Source organism: Anas platyrhynchos, chromosome 1 (genome assembly GCF_047663525.1).
Source record: "Anas platyrhynchos isolate ZD024472 breed Pekin duck chromosome 1, IASCAAS_PekinDuck_T2T, whole genome shotgun sequence".
Lineage (NCBI taxonomy): Eukaryota > Metazoa > Chordata > Aves > Anseriformes > Anatidae > Anas > Anas platyrhynchos.
In genome coordinates, this window is record NC_092587.1 from 137,732,327 (window position 1) to 137,753,849 (window position 21,523).

General features: G+C 41.8%; 1 protein-coding gene across 1 annotated transcript; it reads right to left on the reverse strand.

The window, feature by feature from the left end:
• Positions 1 to 468: 468 nt before the first annotated feature.
• NIPA1 (NIPA magnesium transporter 1) lies at positions 469 to 14,446 on the reverse strand. Its single transcript, XM_027446875.3, has 5 exons — positions 14,196 to 14,446; positions 12,255 to 12,302; positions 8,310 to 8,400; positions 6,813 to 6,973; positions 469 to 5,748 (listed from the first exon to the last, which is right to left on the reverse strand). Exons 1-5 carry the CDS (start codon positions 14,356 to 14,358, stop codon positions 5,237 to 5,239), a joined length of 975 nt encoding a protein of 324 aa, XP_027302676.1. The 5' UTR covers positions 14,359 to 14,446; the 3' UTR covers positions 469 to 5,236.
• Positions 14,447 to 21,523: the final 7,077 nt, after the last annotated feature.

Below are 21,523 nucleotides of genomic sequence, written 5' to 3' on the forward strand. Positions count from 1 at the left end.
TGGGCTCCACAGTTTTCCTTTCCTTCCGTAGAAAGGAAAGGAAACTCTTGTTAACAGTAAATGAGACTGGTGACCCAGGCTTCCTTAAGACACAGAATGACAGAACGCTTTGGGTTGGAAGGGACCATACAGATCATGTAGTTCCAACACAGTTTGAAATGACTCAGGTCCCAACAAGCATTTCTGCCAGAGAAGCCTTTATTTCACCCGTGAGCAAACTTCAGTGTAATTAAGGCCTTAAGACTGCAGGTTTTTTTTGGCAGATGTCACCATATGGTGACTGAGCCCTTCATGTGTGTACACAGGAAAGAAGCTTCTACTACCAGTAAAAGCAAGACCAGTATTGTAGAAAAAGGTAAGGAAAATAGTTTGGGTGTATGAATTGGGATTAGGCTGCACAGCAGCTAGATGTGTAGGAAAATATTTTTTTTCCCCCTGTGTAATAAAGAGCAGGAGTCACAAAACAAGTGTTGAGCTAGAAATAAATCATTTATTTTAAAACATTACAGGTTAATAAATAGATTAGTTTTCAGAAAACTTAATAAATAGCCTTTAATAATTTACACAAGGCAAATACAACATGCCTATAACTATTTTTTAAAAAGCAAAGAAGTAAGCTTGACTTGTAAGCCATTAACAAAGATATATATACATTGTTCAGAAGCTAATAAAATAAACCATTTTTATGTAATCTGTAGTGACTATATTGCAATAGCATCGAAGCAACCCAACCTGACACTGTGTATTTGCTGCCATCCACCTTTTCCCCCACATCCCATCAGAACTATTTTTTACATTCCAAGAAAAGAGAAAGTGGTAAAAAAAAAATCCACAGTTAAAAAAGAATTAACTTAAAAAAATACCCCCTTTGTGTAACATTTTCTACTCTCTAGAGCAACCATCTGGGAAAATAAAAGCAACAAAAATAAACACAGAAAACTTATTTGCAGCTTTTAAAAAAGATTTCTTAATCTGTAACTTTGTAATCATTTCAACATTGCTGTCTGAAACACTTGGGCACTAGTATTAACTTTTGACTTCATTGCTGCCTAACATAGTACACGAAAACCCTGCATCACTTAAGCCCATATTCAGCAGCACCAAAGAATTATTACAAAGATTGATCTCTGTAAAGAAAAGATATCAGGTAATAGATAAATTATTGATAATATTTGATTTAACAGTAAAACTTCACAGCTGTTACACCATCACAAGACAACTGAGGAAGATCTATAGAGTCCTTAATGTTTTGTATTTAAGGTAAGATGGGTATAATGTGCAAAGCCCCATTTTAAGCACCCCATACTTAATAACCCGAGATCCTTCTTCAAATACAAACCCTCTATCTTGTTTTTAAATAAAAAGCAAAGCTAAACCTCAGACATTCTAGTATTTCAACAAACAAAATCCAGTGTTTTCATTTTCCAGTGCCAGTTACTTCAGAAAAATACCTATGTTAAATATAAACCAAGGTTATTAGTAGGAAGCCTCACTTGTCAAACTGTGTGATATGACAGGTTCTCATTCATGTTAGTTTCAGCTCACTAATAAATAGGCTCTATTTACACATACAGTGTCCCGGAAAGTCAATACAGCAGATAACTTTGTTTAAAGATTTTTCTTTTTTTTTTACATAAGTACTTAAGGTAGCAAATTTTTTTTTGGTTGTATCAAAAAGGTTTCTATTCTCCTACTGAACATTTGAGGGATTTTTGTGTTTGACACCTAATAAAGATCAGGAGCGACACGTGTAAATCCTCCATACACTGAAGGGATAATGGTCAAAGAGCTGTCTTCATATAACTGTGTTTGGTAAGCACAACAGAAGCCAGACATACGGAGTGAAACGTCTTTCATATGGATTTGAATTGAATTCAAAATGCACCCCACCCCTGTCATCAGTCTGCTTTGTGGTATGTGCAGCCTCCGTCACTTCTACATCGGAATCAGCACACAAATCATCTGGCTTGTAGCTATCAGCACATGTAATGCAAAGAGAAGGTGGGCAGACCCACGAGGGACACCAAAGCTCAGGAGACAACTATGCACATTTGCTCCCTGAGATGACAGAACTCAGATATCTTATTCAAAGTCACTCGTAAAGGGGGTGGAAAAGAGGGAACAGCTAAAATTCAGCTTCAGCAGTGCCTCCTCTTGAGTCAGAAAAGCAATGGGAAAAGACTAAAAGAGGTAGGACACTTAGAATGAGGAGGGCGTGGGATAGAAGGAAGAAGAACCATACCAACAGTGACAAAATAAAATGCTAATGCACTTCTCTGAGAATTGAACCAGATCCAGGTACAGCAGAACTCATAAGAACACTGTTAGATACTGAATAAAGTAGCAAAAAATAAAGGCTTCTGTTATTTAGCATTCATGGTGTGAAAGGCTGCAGATATAAAGATGTGCAAGGCCACAAGAATCTCTTTCACCTTATGTGCTGGCTTTTGACATCTGTTTTAAAGAAGGTTAACTAGACATTTCTAGAAAGCTCATCACAGATGAGGAGCAGCTGGGGAGAAGACACCTATGCAGACCTTTATCAGCTGTAAGAATGGCCAGAGGACCACAGAACATGGCTGCTACTTAATTCTTACTCTGCATAGAGAGCGTTCATCAAGTAAACTTGTTTGTGTGGTGCAGAAAATGGCAAGGTTTAGACAGGGCAGTCAAGTTTTTTTTATATAATATTTCCTAATGATTTGCATATGCACCCAACATACTAGGATAGGCACTTTCTAAATAAATAGGAGTAAACTTTAAAACAAAACACACAAATATGGCCAGAGGTCTGAGAACACAAATGTTTTCACTTTAACCTAAAGAAAGATTCTCACGGAACTGTTCAGAGACCAAATGCTAGGTACAAAACCAACATGCAACTCATGAACTCTGAATGTGGATTTTGAAAAGACAATTTGACTGCTTCAGAAAACAGCTAACATGGTTTTAACAATGTAGGTCACTACAGGTCTCATAACTTATGTACAATTCAGGTTTCAATAAAAAAAAAGGAACTAGTATGACAAAACATACCTGTCTGCTGATAACCAATATACCATCTTCCAACCAATAAAGGGCAGGGTTTAGTATTAACCATCTTTCATAGCCCAATTCCCCTCATTTACAATCCTGAAACTTTCTAGAAATCATACATAGTATCTGCAAATCCACAGAGATGGCCCCTTCTCTGCCAGCGCTATTTTACTCCACCAAGACACCTGGCTTCTGTGCCAGTCTATAGTAACATATGTTTCTGCTAGTTCAGACTCAGATTCAATTCAGAATCACTCCCACACAGTTTGAGGTTGTAAAACTGGCTTCCAAATAACATCCTGGGGCTCTTATTCCCTCACAATATTACCTTCAGAATAGTAAGTCTTTGAGAGTAAGTCCTCATGTTTATTGCTGCCATCAGAAGGGCTTTTAACATTTCTCTGAAATTAAAACAGAGGCTGAGTTTTAAAGTAGGATTAATTCAGGTCAAAAAAACACGTCATGAAAGTAGATGCTATCACTCCCCATTAATCAACATCTGCATTACTCTCAGCCAGCCACAAAGCTAGGTTCGTGATTTCTTGATAAGGTTTAATGAACTTTCTCAAACAATCTCATAATCACTTTGTGTGTTTGTTTGTTCAAGAGACATCCTGACATAGAGGTGTTGACTTCAACTGTATGCTTTCCATTTTTGTTCTTAAAATGGTAACACTCATTACTTTTCAGGCTCACCTTACAATTTTTTGACTTTGTTTTAACTAACAAGTATAAACACAACATGAAAGTTAGCTATTTTTTGAAATACCAATATTCTTTAAAAGGTTTAAACTAAACAGTTCAGAATCTTTCCAATCACAGCTTAACCTATTTTATACTACCTGTCAAAATATTATTGCTGAACTATTCACACAGGTCTGTAAGTCAGCAGATCTGATTCTATGTTCCTGTTGCTTTTCTGAAACCCAGCTCTCTGAATGCCTATGCTTTTTCAGCCTTCGACCTCCTTTTCCCAAGTTATAAGAGGATGAGGCCATCTTTTCTTCTTCTGAGCTCTGAGAAATCTTATTCTCTTTTGTCTTCTACACGTTTATTTTGTTTTTTGCTGCTTATTAACTACTTCATAAAATGGTTTCCTATCTAGTCACTGAACTAGAATCAAGGTATGTTGGTCATCTTTGAATGGCCCTCTTGTAGGTTACCTCTTCCCATTATGACTACATTGCTTTTGTTTTTTTTTTTTAAGAAGCTGTCAAGGCATCTTAGAGTTTCAATTCAGGTTTTTGAATTCTGCCAAAAATACATGGCTCCTTCTGAATGCTTTACATGTTTAGAATTTGAATACAGTATTATAGACAGTAAAACTGAATTATTAAACCAATGTAGGCCATCTGAAACAAATACATTCACATTTATGCAGTATTTTTGGATTACAAAGGCACTGAAATAGTTCTGAGCTGCTTACAAATAAGCCACCATATAGGCAATGAGTCTGTGATTGTTTCCGCAGTCTTTCTGTCTGCTCCCAATTAAAAACTCTCAGGTGAATGCGGTATGTCTTAATGCACATGTTACAAAGAAAAACGCATACCTGGACACTACCATCAGCTGATAAGGAAATAGTGAAGGATTTTAAGGGTCCACTGCTTTGTGTAAAGAATTCAATTTAAGACTCCCCAGTGTCTTCACCACATGGCAGACCAAGTTGCTAAGACAGTCACTAAAAAGGTCAAGTCTGCAGTCCACAGTTCAGCCAACGTTTGTCTCAGAATTCACAGCCTTGACGGTGAACACATTGCAGTATTAACAAATTGCTCTACTCACCTCCCCCTCCCCCCTTATTTTTAAGGTATACATCACCCATGAAAGGTATCAGATTGAGTGCATTAGGAACTGATGTTCTCTACCCACATCAGCCACCATAACACAAGCATTCACACACAGGTCTGTCAGGTTAGCCATGAATCTTTTCTGATGGATCACCCTTTACAGTAAGGAAATACATCGGTCCCTATGCTGACTCAATCAACGGTCCCAATTAAGGTCATTTATTGTGTTGACTGGGGTACATGGACAACTGCTCCTTTGAAACTGGATGGAGGCCTCCAATTCATTTCACGTAGGCCACCAAATCGTCAGAGGGCAACTACCAACCTGAATCACATTTGAATCAGTGACCTAGAAATGAAAGGCTCTGCGTCATTCCCTGAGCCATCCAGTTTCCCCTCAAAAAAATATTTTAATCTGTCTTCATGTTAGGTTTATTTAAATCTCCGATATTGAAGTTGAACTCCTTGAAGACTTGTATAAGAACAATTCCAATAGATACTGTGGTGAATCCACATGCCATTCCCAAGAAATCTACCACTCCTACATTACTCCATTCCCTGAAAAGGATAGCTGAAGCCAGCAGGACTAGAGTGGTAAACACAACGTAGTAGATGGCTCCAAACACAGAGGAGTCAAAACATTCCAGTGCCTTATTGATGTATCTGAACTGAATGATAATGCTACATCCTAATACTGCCAGAAGTACCAGACAGAGGTACAGAGCCCTTTGACTCGATGGGTTATTGTGAAAGATATCTTGAGCAGCCAGCCCAATGCCTTTTGTGCTGGGAACAGTGAAACTGCCCAAGAGAGAGCAAATGCTGATGTAAACCATGATATTAGTAGGTCCATGAGCTGGAGCTATCCAGAAGATAAGCAGGAGAAGCATTAGCAGTACTATGCAGAGATAACCCACGAAAACTGGAAAACAAAAAGAAAACAAGATAACAGCACAGTAAGAACTCTTGGCATTCTCGACATTTTAGCAGGCAAATCACGTGTTACCAATGAACCTAAGCCATACACCACAATTAAGATTTACTGTTGAATACACACCCATATTGCTGTGCTCTTAGCAACAGCGTGGGCACCTGTAACTGGTGACTTCTCACATGCTTTGTGTAAAGCAAATCAAGTAGTAAAATACACAAATACACAGCTGCACATTTGAACTGAAGGTGGCTTTTTTTTTTTTTTTTTAAAATGTTCTCTTCCATCAGGGTTATACTCCTTAAAGTCCTGTATGACAGACAGCTATGACAACACCTTATTCATAACCTGGTGGACCCAGCAAGGAGCTTAGGCATAAAGTTAGATCCCATTTAGCTGAGTGGGATGAAGGGGCGGTTGGAAGAACCGGGAAGCCATATCATTTATATTACAGTGTTTGCAAACAAGTTGGACTAGTGAAAAATACTGCGTGCTTTAAAGTCTTAAAGAAATATATTTCCAATTCGTTTCAGTCAGACAAGCTGTAAATCTAGACCAGGGTATTTGTTTTGTTCTCTTTGTTTGCAATTTTTTTTTTTTGCTTTACTTTTTTTCCCCTCTCATCCTTAACTTTAGATAGCTGATGTTGTTAGGTTTCAGTTTCTCTCACCTAAAGCAAATGAGTATTTTTTGTTTTGTACAAAGCAACTTAAATTGAAATCCTAGAATTATACCTTTGATCTCTAAGAAGCAAGATACACTTTTTCAAGATTTTAGAATATTACAAGTTCAAAAGGCTCTAATCTTATTGTGAAAGAGAACATTTTCAAAAACATTTGTGCTTTCCTTTTGGCACATACGTATCAATAAATCTGAGAAATTCTAAGTTCAGCAAGTCATCGTTTTCCTGCACAAAATACCGTATTGGTTTGCCTCTATTATGTTACATTTTCTTCAGAGTTCAATTTTCCTGTCTCATGGGTATGGCATGTCCCCTCCTCACGTGTGCTCTCGGTCTCACAAAATCATTCTGACTTAAGAAAAGAACAAAGTACCTGGATTTGTTAGCTTCTCTTCAAGCTCAGCCTGAGTTGTTACACTCTCAGACTTTGGGGAATGGATGATGAGAACAACAGATCCAGCGCAGCTCAGCAAACATCCCAGCTTGCCAAGAATGTTCAGTTTTTCTTTCAGCAAGTAAGAAGCTAAAATAGACCTTTCACAAAAAGGAAGAGTATTAAAAGTGTGAATAAATCCTCTTAATAATGCTCTAACACCTACTTTAAACATCAATTTCCTTCTTAAAGAAATTATTGCCAGATGTTAGCGAATCTTCAGATAGCCCTCAAAATGTGCTTCTGATTTATCTTATGAAAGATTCACCCAGTCTCTGCCTTACTCATTCGTTGATGTTTCATCTCAGGAAAAACAAACAAACAAAGAAACACAAAGAAACAAAATGACCCCAGAAAGAGAAAACTCCCCAAACCATAGCCAAACTCCTCCAAAAACAACAACAACAACACCCCCCAAAAAAAACCACAAAAACAAACAAACAAAAAAAAACAGCGAAGAAATAAAAAACAAAGAAAGGAAGGAACAAACAGGCATCTGGCAGCTCTGAGGCAGATACCTACCTGTTAATGGTTTGTTGAGATACCAGTAACCCACATTTTTTATATGTTATGCAATCATGAGATACAAGTCAGCTCTGGTTACAAAGATCCCAAGGCTCAGCTCAAATGTGTAGCTGAACAAAATATACAAAATTATGTGGCCTAGGCTAAATAGCTGATGAGCAGAGCACCATTGTGCCTCACAGAGTATAAAACTAAAGACAGACATGAAGCCTACACAAAGCAATTTCTACTCTAAAGTAGATGACCAAAACAGTCAGATAGATAATTCAGCAAACAACAGCGGGTAACAGGAAAAAAAAATAATCTCAGGCAATGCACAGCATTGTTTTTAAATAATTGTACTTTTTCCACTGTTGTAGTTCCACTGCTAGTGCTTAGCTATTCAAAAAATATTTTACTGTATATTAAAATCCATTCAAGAGCACTTGATGCCTTTTTCTGCCCTCTTCCCTCAAATGAGCATCACACTGAAGAAGCTGTGGGCATCCATATGAAGGGAACTACAAGAAACTAGGCCAAACCCACTTAAATTAACATCAGCATCAATAAACACATGGGTTGTGGATAGTAGGGCAGGAATGTGAAACAATGAGAAAGACCTACATAGTGAGGGAACTGTAAATAAGAGAATAAACAGAAGAGTCCAGAATAGTCAAAGCGAAGGAAAAAATGTCATTTATCTGTCTCAGAGCATAGTGATAAACAGAAGATACTCAGTAGCCCTCTCTTCACTGTTCTCCCACCACCACCACCCCTTTTACTGGGCAAAGCTGCAATCGGTGGCATTATAATACATCATTAAAGCTCATAAGCCTGACATCTTCATAGTGGATCCAGTGATCATGGAGTCTGTTTGATGCTTTGCTCAGTAGTAACAGCATTCAAAGAAAAACAAAAAAAGCAAACTCTTACCCAAATGGAACGCCAAGTGCTCCCAAGGGAGTCACTAACACAGTTGGGACTGCAGTGTAGGCCAAGAAATTCCCTATTTGACCCAGAGCCACTGTCAAGAGAAACAGAAATAAGCCTTTAAATCCCTTTGTAAAAAGGAGGAATGAGAATTTACCCAATACTGCTTGAGAAAGACTGATCTAACTGGAAAACAGATGTTACAGATCTGCTCAGCTCTGTTAATTTTGCACAAAATGGCTGGAATTTTTATACATTAATATGGGATTTATATTTGCCATAGATGGTGGTCCAAGAGGATACAGTAAATCTTACTCTTATTCCACCAAGAGGAGTTGCAAATAAGACTATCAATTAGAAAAACATAGATTACACTCAAATATTTTTATATGGGGAGTGCTAAAAGCATATCTAAGCCCCAATTTCAACTTCAGAACATGCATACACATAACACAAATGCACTTGCTTATAGTCCCTAACAGCAGTGTTACCCTCCACCAAGAAAGGAAGGACAGGAAGCTAATCTAACAATGAGAAGCACATGCATAAAAGCTCCTTGACAGACACACAGTAGACTGCATCAACTTTTCAAAGCCCTATATAACACAAGAAGGAATTCCCGACCACTGTAAGAAGAACAGATCCGTGCCAAGTCACAGCAAAAGCCTCACGGTCTTATTCTCTCCCCTCTGCCCCATGAAAGCCAATTCCTAAATTTGCCACGCTACTGCACACCACAGCTGTGATAAACACTTCATGTGTTCAAGCTTTCAGCAAAGAAAAAGAAAAACAGCTTGATGGTTTTGCAAGGGCTGGCAAGTTTATAACAGGCCAACATGATGCTGGCCTAGTGACAGCCTGGTAACGGGTGAGAGCCCTGAGACTGAACACAAGTTACGCACAGCTCGCAGTTCAAGCTGAAGTTAAGAGCCATTATTAGCACTTAAAAACGTATCAAGAAGCCAAACTGTCTTTCTGCTCAGGCTGGCATTGCCCTCGACTATCAAATATTGTTATCACCCTGCTCTTCACACCTGCACAGCACTGTGCAAACATTAATTAATTTACTGCATTAGCTCAGCGAAGCTGAAGACCTGTGTAACCTACATGGAACACGAAGGAGACAAACTCACGGAACTGCAGAGCATGGCAAAATTAAACTAATTCAAGGCACCGAGGCTTTCTCTGTATGCCAGAACAAGCCAAAGAAGTTAATGAGTTAGAGCACAGGAGTCAGTGGTGGTATTCTGAATGTTTTCTACCCCTGGGAGTGGAGGAACTCAGCTATCAGCTTCAGTCCTGTTCTTCAGCAGGCACACGCGGATACCTTCAAGGCATCCAACAGCCCTGAGGAACACCTTGCACAGAGGGCAGGGCACACCTGGCTCAGTGTTTCTGCTGATTCTGCATTTTCAAGTTATTCTGGCAATAATCTATTTGTTTCTTTTTTTTTTTTTTTTTTGTAGGCCAGGTGCCTTATCTTTCTGAGGACAGAACCCTAATAGATGGCACCAAGACCACTACATGAATTAGGACTCTGAAGCTTTGGTCACACTGCACGAATTATGAGCCAACTGAAATCACCAAGAATTTTCAGTAGTGCAGTGGAATAATAGTAACAGTCTCTCACGACTGCGAGTGACAGGCCAGGATTAACAAAGGCCAATTATAAAAAGAATCTGAGTAATGGCTACCATCTGCCTGTTGTGGAAGACCTTTGCTGCCAACCTACTCAGTCCTCAGTGGATAGAAATCTGTCTCCAGATACATCAGTGTTGTAAATCAAGACGTGACTTCAGCTCTGGATGGCACACCAGGGTTGCTTTGCAGAAGGAGTAGCGATATCCCAGAAGTTATTGCAACACACAGCCTGGTGCACAGACATGTCTACATCAGCAAGGAGACCAGTAAGAGCAGATCTGAGCAGCAACAGATGTCTGCTTCATGCATCTCAGGGGTTTTATTGCTGACTTACTTTAGCCTGCTCCCACAGACCGAGTCTGTTTGCAGCTGATGTGCATCAGCCACGTCCCTAGAATGCACCTTCCAGCCTCGTTTCATCGTAAAGGAGCTCAGCTCAAAAGCTCCAACACCGCTCCACAACAACATGAACTAAAGCACAGTAAGACGAGACAAACAGGAGATTTCTTTCCCAAGTGCATTCCTATTCTGCAATAACATGCTAAGACACATGCATCCACTGTAAAAAGTCACAAATGTCAGATTTATGCAGCTATCAAAACCTGCGCTGAAACTAATTATTTAGCTAATAAGTTTAATGCTAACTGGAATATCTGTAATCACCCTGAGTACAGTGTAAAAAAAAAAAAAAAAAAAAAAAAGTCCCTTAGCAGAATCTGTAGGCTTTCATTTGAAGTCTTGCAGTAGATCCTATTGCCACAAAATAGCTAGGCAGTGTTATTTCAAGTCAGCATGCCAACTCAGAAATGCTTGTTCATTGTCTGAACAAATATTGTGAAAACAAGTTGGTAGAGTTTATGTTGGTTTTGTTCATCATCCTAACCCCAAATTCCATACTTGAGAAAACAGTAGCTGATACTATAATTGCACCCAGATTTACTGTTGATATTGCTAACCCCCAAAATACCACCTTTCCCTGGATCCCACAGCTGCCTACCTGGCCCTTGCTGTTGCAGTTTGTGGCAGTGCTGCTATACTGAACCTGTAATGTCCTTAAGGAATCCTTACTTCGGTTCCTTTGTGAAATAATTGAGGCTGTGTTCTGAAATACCTGCACCTAGCTGATAGACACAAGCCAAAGGAAACCTTTCCCTGCAGCTATTTTGCCTTCAGGCAGCTTTTAAGCAGGAAATCTTTTCTTCTGATTCACCCAAATAAGCTCCAATAATAAAAACTCTCGTTTTAACTCTTGTTCTGAGATTCAAGTCAGAAGCCGCACCAAGACTAAACAATAGTGACCAAAGCATTATTTTTTTTTTGCTGCTTAGGCAGCAGTGATCACAGCAAAGTCAGAAGCCCACAAAGAACTGCTTAAGCTCATCTTAAATTAGCTGAGGACTTGCCTCTGAAGCTCTGTTGGCTTCTACACTGGCTGCAAGCTTTGTTCTTTGAGGGATCTATCAATGTCTATTCCTTTTGTACAGCATGAAAACAACAAAAAATACCTTGCTGCATCAAAACAAGGGAACAACTAGATTCACATGCGTTTCAGAAACAGCATCAAAACGTTTCCATATCATCCACAAAGGGCTGGACTAGTGTCTGTAAGTGGGGTTTGATTTTAAACTCCTGTGGTAAAACTAGGGCTGAGCTACAAAAGGAAAAAGCTAGTTACTCCACGTGCTGGATTCAAATTGGAGACTGAACACAGTGTGAGGATAGCTTACAAAGATACTCGGATGAAAACTGTACAGATCTCATGATCAGCACCATACATGGCTTCATATTAATCTTGCAGATTTAACACAACACCCAAACTGGAACTGTCAAACTAGAAATCAGAAAGTTTTGTTAATTTATCTTTATTTTTAATTGAGGCTGGCTAACTGCTTTCTGATCTAAAACATAACATGCTCAATGAGCCCTTTTGTGCAGAACTACAATTTCTTATTCAGCTTTGACTTTTATTTAAAAACTGGGCATAGCAGTACAACCCAGGGACACAAAACATGCAAGAATCCAGTCAGAGCAGTGTGTGGGTGCCAAGGGCTACAAGCATCAAATGTTACAGAGTATCTGGAAAGAAGTCTAACTGGGTTTTATCCCAGCTCTTTGCCTTTTCTAACACCATCAGACATAACAACCAGAGAGACGGTTTAGTAAGGGTGAGATATTCCCAAGGGAAAGGAATTTCATTACCAGCGAGTGCCAGATCCAAGATTAGAACCAGATTTTCTGATGTCTCATGTTGCCACCTAACCACAACAAAAAAAAAAAAAAAAAAAAGGAGCCATTTAAGATACTTACTTGCAATAGTGCCAGACCACCATACTATATCTGTCAAGTATGAAGTACCTGGGAGAGGAAGTATAGAAAGATATATTAGAAAAAATATGAAACTGCAATATTGGAGCAACAAAGCAGAACGATTTCCATACTCTCAGCTATTTAGGACCTTCACCTTAACCCCTTTTCTCAAGGCAGCTGAGTGGGCAGAAAACAAGGGAGGACAGAGGTGCCCAGATTTGGCCTAGGTGTCCAAGTTAGACCTTAAGGCAACGTGTTAGAAGCACCTATGTGATAGTAATGCTGCTTTACTTTGAAGAGCGTCCAAAATGTCAGCACATGAGAAAAGCTCTGAAGGTGCCGCTTAACATACGCACTGGAACCACTATGAGGAGAATGGGAAACCTATGGAAGCAAGACGTGATTTGGATAAATTACTTCACTCAAGCAGCCTGAATGAAGTTGTATCACAGAAGCTGTTCTGGCACGCAGTTTTGGCAGTACGGGAGCATGGATGGATCCTCCTGCATGTGAACGTTTGGAAGACACTATGACTGAAGCCTCTGAATTACTGACATAATGCCACATTTCCAGGAGCAGAATAAAAACTCTGGGTTGTCCCCTAGTGCCTCCCCAGCTCAAGGATGGCTGTTTTCATTGCCAGACGATAGACTCTTGACCTGGAGCACACCGGGGAGCCTGTACACCACATTTTATCAGCTCTACTTCTGCAAAGCATCAAGGCTAATCACTACTTACTGAACCAAAGACTAGCCCCACTGAACATGACCTTGTTATCACGTCGTTCTCTCACATTCTGCTTCTCTTTCTAGCAATCCAGCTCTGAATTTACTTGGGAAGATGCTCTCTTAAGGCCTGCTGGAGCAATAGGCAACATTGTACCTACAGCGGGCACTCTGAAATCCCAAATGAAAGAAAGATACAGTAATCTGCAACTCTGGAGACTTATGAAATATTAAATGCTTGGAAATCACACTATATAATTGAAGTGAGATGGAAAATGACTAATGAAAATGGCCAGCTTTAGAGTGGGTGTAATCATTTTTTAGACTTTTGTTATTGCATATAAAATAAAAACACTGTTGGGAGCACAAATTACAGAAAATATTGACTCAAGGAAGATAACTTTGCAAAACATTTGCCACCCGCTGCTGTTTCTAACTAGAGTGAGGATTACTAATTGCATTGACACCATATTATTGATTGGGGAGAGAACTGAGGAAAGCCTTGAAGTGCCTCCTTGTTAATTATACAACACCCACTGAAGGCAATGGAAAAAAAAAAAAGCCATCATCTGACACCGACCATCTTGGGCTCCTGGTTCTGACCGCTAGGCTCAAGGCAGAGCCGCACGGCTTGGGAACACCAAAAGGAGAGGGACGCAGGGTACCTGCCACACTGAGCACAGCAATAGGAAACACTTGGCAAGGCAGACAGATAAAAGTGAGTAAAACCTTCAGAGCAGGTGTTTTGGACACCAGCACCACGCACAGGGATGCATGACCAAAGCGATGAGACCCAACTATGGAGCAAAATGCAAAGTTCCTTTAGGCTGGAGAGTCACTCCTGTCTCCCTCATTTTCCCATCGTTTCCCTTACAGCAAGATTTGCATTTACGATGCACACACAACCCCTCTGCGGACAACAAAACCGCGTTGCAGCCGCCTGGAAGGGGCAGCACGCTTGCCAAAGCAGCTGTGCGGGACCCCGAGCTGTGCGCTCAGGGTGGAAAACGCCACGGGAAGCTGCCAGCTCATGCTGCCAGCCGCCAGCTGCAAGTTTGCGCCGCTCCACTGCAGCCTGCGCTGGGGGCAGCAGCAAGGCACCGGCACAAACCACCCCCGAGAGGGAAATCTACCCCTACGGCGGAAATTTTGGGGCCGCCCGGCGGTGGGGGGAGAAAGGGGGGTGGCGGTGTCGTCGTCGGCAGCGCGGCCCTACCTCTCCCGCGGGCCCGTACGATGCCCTTCTTCTGCAGGACGAAGGTGGAGCCGTTCACCAGGCTGGACACCACGGCCACGCTCAGGCCCAGCGACACGGCGGCGGGGCCGGGCCCCGGCCCGGGCCCGGGGCTCTGCGCTGCCCCCTCGGCCGCCATCCGCATCGCCCCCGCCGCCGGCTGCTGCTGCTGGCGCCGCCGCTCCGCCCGCCCGGCCCTCCCGGCACCGGCACCGCCCGGCGGGGGGCGGGCTGCGGGGGGGGACCCGCCCCGAAATTGGGGAGGGGAATGGGGAAAAGCGGGGCTGTGACGGCAGCACGATGACGTCATGGCAGCTCCCCCCCGGTGTGATGTCACGGCCGGGGCCCTGAGGGGTCCCTGAGGGGTCCCTGAGGGTTGCTGTGGCAGTGTCTGCCTGAGGAGATGGCGCCTCAGCTGGCAGCATCTGCGATATCTGCCCCAAACAGATCCTAGCTGCAAATACAAGCTCGTTTTCCCGTCACACTATCAATCAGTGCCTTCAGTACTGATGCATTTTAGTGCGCCCCCAAAACACAAGTTCAGAGAAACTCCCGAACATGTCCCTCTCCGTTCGCCTGCTCGGCTTGAAGCAGCTGCCTCAGGAAGGCTGGAGTATGCTTTAGTGTATGTTTAGCGGTAAAAAGATGTAGCACTTACTGCTGTGCCGCCTATAGTTTCACCTGCGTTGCTTCAGCAGGTCACCGTATAAATATTTCATACCATGGAAGGGAGGATTTGCCCTTGTGAGACTCTCAGGATCCGCAAAGCGAGAACATACGGGGTGGAAGCGCAGTTATGCACAGCAGCCCTTTGAATCCTGCAAAGCACAGAGCAAGGACAGAGGTGAGGACAAACAGAGGCTGGTTATAAATACCAGTTCCTGATCCGCCTGCAGCCTGCTAGCATGTACAATGAAATTTACTACAGGAAATGCTTGATGTTTGCACGGTGGAAAGATGAGATATATTTAACAGCCTTCGCAGCTAATTACCAAGCACGTTTTTGAACAAAGCTCAAAGCTGAGCAGTTGTTATACTCAGAATCTCTCTGCGTTGTGGTCAAACAGAGACAAACAATAGGAAACAGATATTAGAGATCTTAAGAAAGCAGTTTATTACTCTCTAGCCTGTTATTTTAATCTCCAAATTGTAAAACATAGAAATGTCTCTCTAAAGTACACGTTTGGATGGGTAATTCCAAATACAGTTAGCATGCCTTGTTCCGTCGGTTACTATTACCCTTGCCAACTAGTTGTTGTAGTGTTCTTAAGGACTAGTCAGCGACTAAAATAAGAAACACAGTGTTGATGAACATTAACTTTGCACATATATTGAAAACCAGAGCCTGACTTCACTAATGGCTTCTAAGATCAATTGATGCAAAAAATCTGCATTATGTAGTTTACAAACATATTGACCCAACACAGGAAGGTACCTCCAAAATAACGTCTCTTATAATTAATGGAAACCAGATGACCTTCCTTAAACCATCACATATGCCCAACATATAAAATCCTAAAATACATCCAATCTTCTGAGACTGAGTTTTGTTGTGATAGCCTCATTCATGCTGCCAAGGCTGTCTGATCCTGTTTGTAGTATTGCAGAACAACGTGCTTTGGGTTAGTTTGGCCTGTACGTGGTGGTGCTGCAGCACTGCTGATGTCACTGCGCTCTGAAGTCTCACGAACACACAAATTGCACAGTGGGAACATCAGAACTCATGTGGCATTTCCTCTAACAAACTCAGCTCCCCTCCATCACTTCTATCCAACCCCAGTCTCATATTACTTCTAGTTCCACACTTTTTGGCCACTTTTTGCTTAATTCAAACAATATGTGAGAACCGGTGTAACAACTGTACAGGTTGTTTTATAGAAGTAGCTAACTCTACTCTGCAACACAACACCAGTGCAGGTGTTCCGGATCAGTCAAGAGGTATGAGCTGGATTTAGTTGTCTTACACAAGGCTCCTACCCAGATGAAAGGATGAATGATTGAGGTAGGGCTCTTGGGAAGGGGTGAGAAAAATTGGTGGAGCCTCCACCACTTCTTGTTTTGCTTCCTTTGCGTTTTTTGTTTGGTCGATTGTTTTTCTGAGTAGAGGGAGGATGTCAGGGTGGAACTTTTCTGGTTAGGATGGGATTTTCCCTGATCTGAAGGGGAAAGAAAAATGCTTCAGATCTGCCTGATCTGAAGGAACGTATTGTTTCCTATGTAATGGTTTGGATTCCTCTGTTAAAATTGTTTTATGTACATAAAATAAATTTCATTTTGAAATTAAAGCAGTTATTGGAGTGTTTTATCCAGGCTAGAGGAAAATGAGATCATCCTGTATCTGACGCAGAATGAGAACACAGTAGGTATGCCCAGAAGGTGATCTGAGTCCTCTGATAAAGTAGCTGGGAGAGCAGGGTGGATGTCTACCAACAGCTGTATCAGACCCTGAGGCAACAGCAGTAATTCTGCTTGGCAGAAGCACTGTAAAGATCAACTTTGCCAGCAACTGGAGCAGTAAGAACTGAGACTGCAGAGAAAACAAACAGCAAGAAGACAGTGGAAGAAGGCTATGTGTTCTGGCTCTTGAGAACGAAAGACCACAGTGAGCAAAGTTATTTGAGGACTGTTATGCAATGGCCTGAAGATAACCTAAAAGCCTTTTCTAAGGAGTCGTGAGGATTTGGCTGGAGTCTGCAAGTGGATTTGGTACAGGGGGGCCACTGCTGGTACAACTTGGCCTGCTTTGGAAAGGAGGTGACTTGAATCTTGGTGGTCATCCAGCTCTTGGCTTGCGGTGGGCATGGATCCTGTCAGCTCTTTTGCTCTCCTCTCTGCTCCACGAATAAGGACTTCACTGAACTGTTCCAGAGAAGACAGTGCAGTCTTTGGGCCCAGGATTGGACTTTTACATCCTTAGTGGTCTTTGTGAAATGAAACTGTAGCTCTGAGCTCTACTGCACTGTAGGCCATAGTCACGAGGCTCCTGAAGTCACAAGGCCGTGGTCACAAGACTCCTGGAGCTGGAAATGAAGAAAATCAGGCTTAGCCTGAAACTGCGACACTACACTGCCTTATAACCTGTCTGCAATATGGGAGGTCTCACAAGCATCCACGGTCCCTCTGTCCTGCGGGTTACCACGAGGAAGGCAGCCCTTGGGTACACTGGCTGTCTTCCAGGGCGGAACAACAGGCTGCAAATAAGCACAACCTGCTGCGGTCTGAAATTGGGTGGAAAAGCGAGGACGGGAGATTTCCTTTGATCCTTTGTCCAAAGTTCATGCTGCGGCGCTGCTATCAGTGTGCAACAAAGTCTGGACTGAATGAGTAACAGAATTTTGCTTTCTCTTTTGCCTATGGAAAATAAATTCTCAGCTAAATGGCAGCTGCCTTCCCAGAGAGATGGTGCAAGACTGATGGCAGGTTATTGACAGAGGAAGCACGGCAGGCGTACTGCAGATAGATCGGGCACTTTCAGCTCTCCTGCAGGGAAACAGGTCTCTTCAGAGGAAATCTGTCTGTTGTGCAGCCAGCAGAAGCTAGGCAGCTAGTTCTGATGTATGTTCATTAACAGGCTGCAGAGAACCCAATTTAATTAACACCATGTCTGCTCCCACATGCTGTGCAGAAATCAATTCTAGATCCCCTGTGACTGGGGAACACAGGAAAAAAGCACAGATTTTCCAGTTAATCTTGCAGCAGATGGTATAGTCCACCTACATTAGTTGCAAAGTCTGACTGGGGCACGGTCTCTGATGCTGACTTTCCACTAACGTAATGCATATAGTATATGTATATATGGCTCTTCGTGTATTAGAATGATGGTGAAAGTCTGGTATGTGTTAGCATTTTGGCATGAACCTTTAGAACAAGTCTTCCAATGAAGGTATGATAATCACAATCATTAGAAAAGCAGGCTCTATCACAGCCTTGGGTGCAAAGAAGCTGCCTGACTTTCCCATACCTTGGCTGTTCATTGGAGTTAACAGTTGGGAGTTCTGGACTGTGCTTCAGACTTATATATGTTGTTGTCAGCTTTGATGTGGTGACCTATACCACCACTTCATCAGCTGCATACCAAACTAGCATGTTATAATCACTGAATTCCCTGTAGTGATGATGTCTTCCTTTTAAACTGGTCAGCTGCAGAATTGAGCAAGTGGGGACCAAGTTTCAGGGTATACCTTGGAGAGTTGGGCAATTCAAATTCTCTCACAAGTGAAGAACCTCAGAGGCATTCCTCTCACTAACCAAGTAAACTCTGTCATAAGATTTGGTGAGTAGTTCCAACAGCATGCATCTGGATTTTCTACTACATTGCTGCTCAGAGAATCATCTTTTCTAGCAGACACCTCAGGGAATGTAACAGTCAACCGCCTGCTTGGAGATCAGTCTTTGTAAGGTAGAGTTCATCCTCCCTTATAATCCTGCACTCCAAATCCTGAATTTCACTATTAAGTTTATTTTTATGTAGATGGTTTTGAACGGTATTTCAAGGCAATGTTGTTGCATGGCCACATATGCACTGCAATGTGTCTGAACTGGAATTTTTGATTACCCAACAACTGGGTAAACAACTGGGAACCAATCTCAATAAGAGAGTAAGGCTTGTATCCTAAACTACTTTCCACTTGAAGCTTGACTTTCAACCAGCCATGCCTGTGCAAACTGTAAGCCACTGAGCTTGCTGTACCTATCTGGGACCCTGGGATTTAATTCCAGGTGTTTACCTAGGTGTTTATGCCACCATTCTAGTAAGACATTTTATCTGCCTTCTAAGCAGCAAAGCTGCATCTCCAAGTTCACTCACCATTGTCACCAGAGAAGATCCCCCAGACCCTTATCTCTTCTGGGAGAACAGTACCCAGAAGCTGGGGTGCCCAGCTGATGGACTTGAGCAGGGTCTTAGCAGAAGAAAAGGTAAATAGCTGATGGGAGCTGTTTCCACAGAGAATCTACCAAAACCATCACAGTGCAAGAAGGATTTCCATGAAATTACTCTGCCCCAAACTGGAGCAGCTGCAGTGCCAGCTACTTTGATATTTAAAACTTTGTTTAATATTTAAAACAGAGCTGGTTTGAGAGTTGTAATGGACGGTGGCTGTGGTTTCTACTTATCTAAGCTGGAAGGAAACCAGTTGGCATGAAGTTAGTCTCACTGTATTTGTCAGGTGCTCAGTGCTATCACACAATCATCACACCTGCTGATTTGCACCTTTTAATAAGACAGGGCTATATTTATACTAAGTGTAACTTTTAAGATTTTAGGCAATGTCAGAAAGTCATTGTTACCTTCTAGGGAAATTCATTCGTCTTCTATAAATCCTGTTTATGTCTACACTGAAAAGTCGTTTTTCTTAGTAGTCAAAGTGCCTATTATATGATAGATTGAGATTAATGCCCTGTTGTATGTCATGGTTCCTAACATAAAGTGAGTTTTAGTAATGACTAACATGCTTGGGATGAATTTGGTCTGAATGCACACAAAGCAGCAGAAAGGAGTGCTAGCTAACTTATGTTAAATTGGAAGTCTTGTTTCATGTTGTTAGCAGATGAGGTAGCAGGGATGCAGGACAATTATTAGACTCACTTACTGAGTTTCTTCTTACTTCAGCTATTCCACTTCTGTATTTTACATACACCTGTCTTACAGATTTCTTTGATGCTGCCTGCCCTTCAAATACTTAATTCAAAGGGGTCAGTCCCCTTTGTGGTTCTACTACTAGCTGGCATACTGTTATGCTTGTGGATATGTGAAGATGTACAACAATTGACCTGCACACACAATGTTTTAGAGTCACTACACTGTCAGAATGAGGTCTGAGAACAGGAATCCCTGTGTTTGGCTGTCACTGACTTGAAAGTACCTAAAAAGATTTACTGGCTATACATGATATCCAACAGATGTTGTAGATTACGTCAACCTGCAGGGCAAGTCTTCCTGTGTACAGACTGCAGGCAGACTGCAGTTTTTGATGTACATCATGCTATCTCTAGTTTTAATGATAAAGACCATTTTAATGATGATTTTAGTGATAACCACGACTGAAATGAGATCTTGTGGCTCAGTCATGGCTGACTGTAACAAATAATAGTGTCTCTGGTCTAACGATCTAATCTTAAACTCAATGAAACGATGAGGTTCCTTTGTCAAATAAATGTGACTTAAAAAAAGAAGCAGAACAAAACAACACTTTAAAAAAGGAACCTGCGAAAAAAAGAGTATTTTTAAATCTTTTGTCTCAGGATGTCTTTCCTTCAAACGATGCTGACTGCATAATAGCACTGTGCAAGGCAGATATGATAATTGCTACTTCAGCATGTCTAGCAATAGAACAGCAAGAATGTCTTCAGCCTCTTCCTCTCCGTGAGTGAGCAAGTATCTGAAACAGAATCATTCGCTGCCTTAATGTTTCTTTTGGACTCTGTTTGGCTGACTTCAGTTTTGCCAACCCCAAAAATTAATATTTGGGAGGCTTCCCTCCTTTGGCCCTTAAATAAATCATTGGGTTGTCTGTTTGTTTATTTGTCTCCTTTTTAACTTCTTCTTCCCCACTCTGAGCTCACAGAGAAAGGGAGGTGTGTAATACCTAACACAGAGTTAGAGCAGAGAAGGATTTCAACCTCCATGGTCAGAGCTCCCTCTCCTCAAAAAGAAAAAAGCAAGCTTGGATCCAGAAAAGAAAAAGCCAGCTGGATTTTGAGATGGGCATTGTTCACATGCACAGGGAGAAGAAAATGCACCAGTTGTAGTATAAAGTCAGAAGACAGAAATCTCAGCTCAGGAACCAGAAATACACTTCACTAATAGTGCGCTGGACCCAGAGCTTGCTTTCTGCAGGTTCCTACACTCATGACATTTCTTCCTGCTGTAGGAACAGCTGAGGAGCACTGTGTATACAAGCTGTCCTGATGTGGGTCAAAAAAAAATTAGCTCATTAACCCTAACCTAATTCCTTCTGTCTTTGCAGTGAGAGTGTAGCCAAGTGGTTGCTGACTGTATAGTGGGGTGTGAAAGTGCTCTTCTCTGTAGAGCCTGGGCACTTGTGTTGTAAAAACATAAACTCTTATCAAATGATCTAAGTAATGAGTAGCAGAATCAAAGCCACAGCCTGCTTTCTGCTGGAAGGTAGGCAGGCCACAGCCATGCAGAAGCTTGAGGAAATGGCCACTGTGCTGTGATTTTGAGACAAAGTGGATGGATTTTATTTTTGCTGTCAAGTAAGAACACAGCCTGCCATCTGCATTAGTGCTTAAAGCAAATGCAAGCAAATGCTTCTTGCACATCTGAACTGTGAAATACACGTTACATG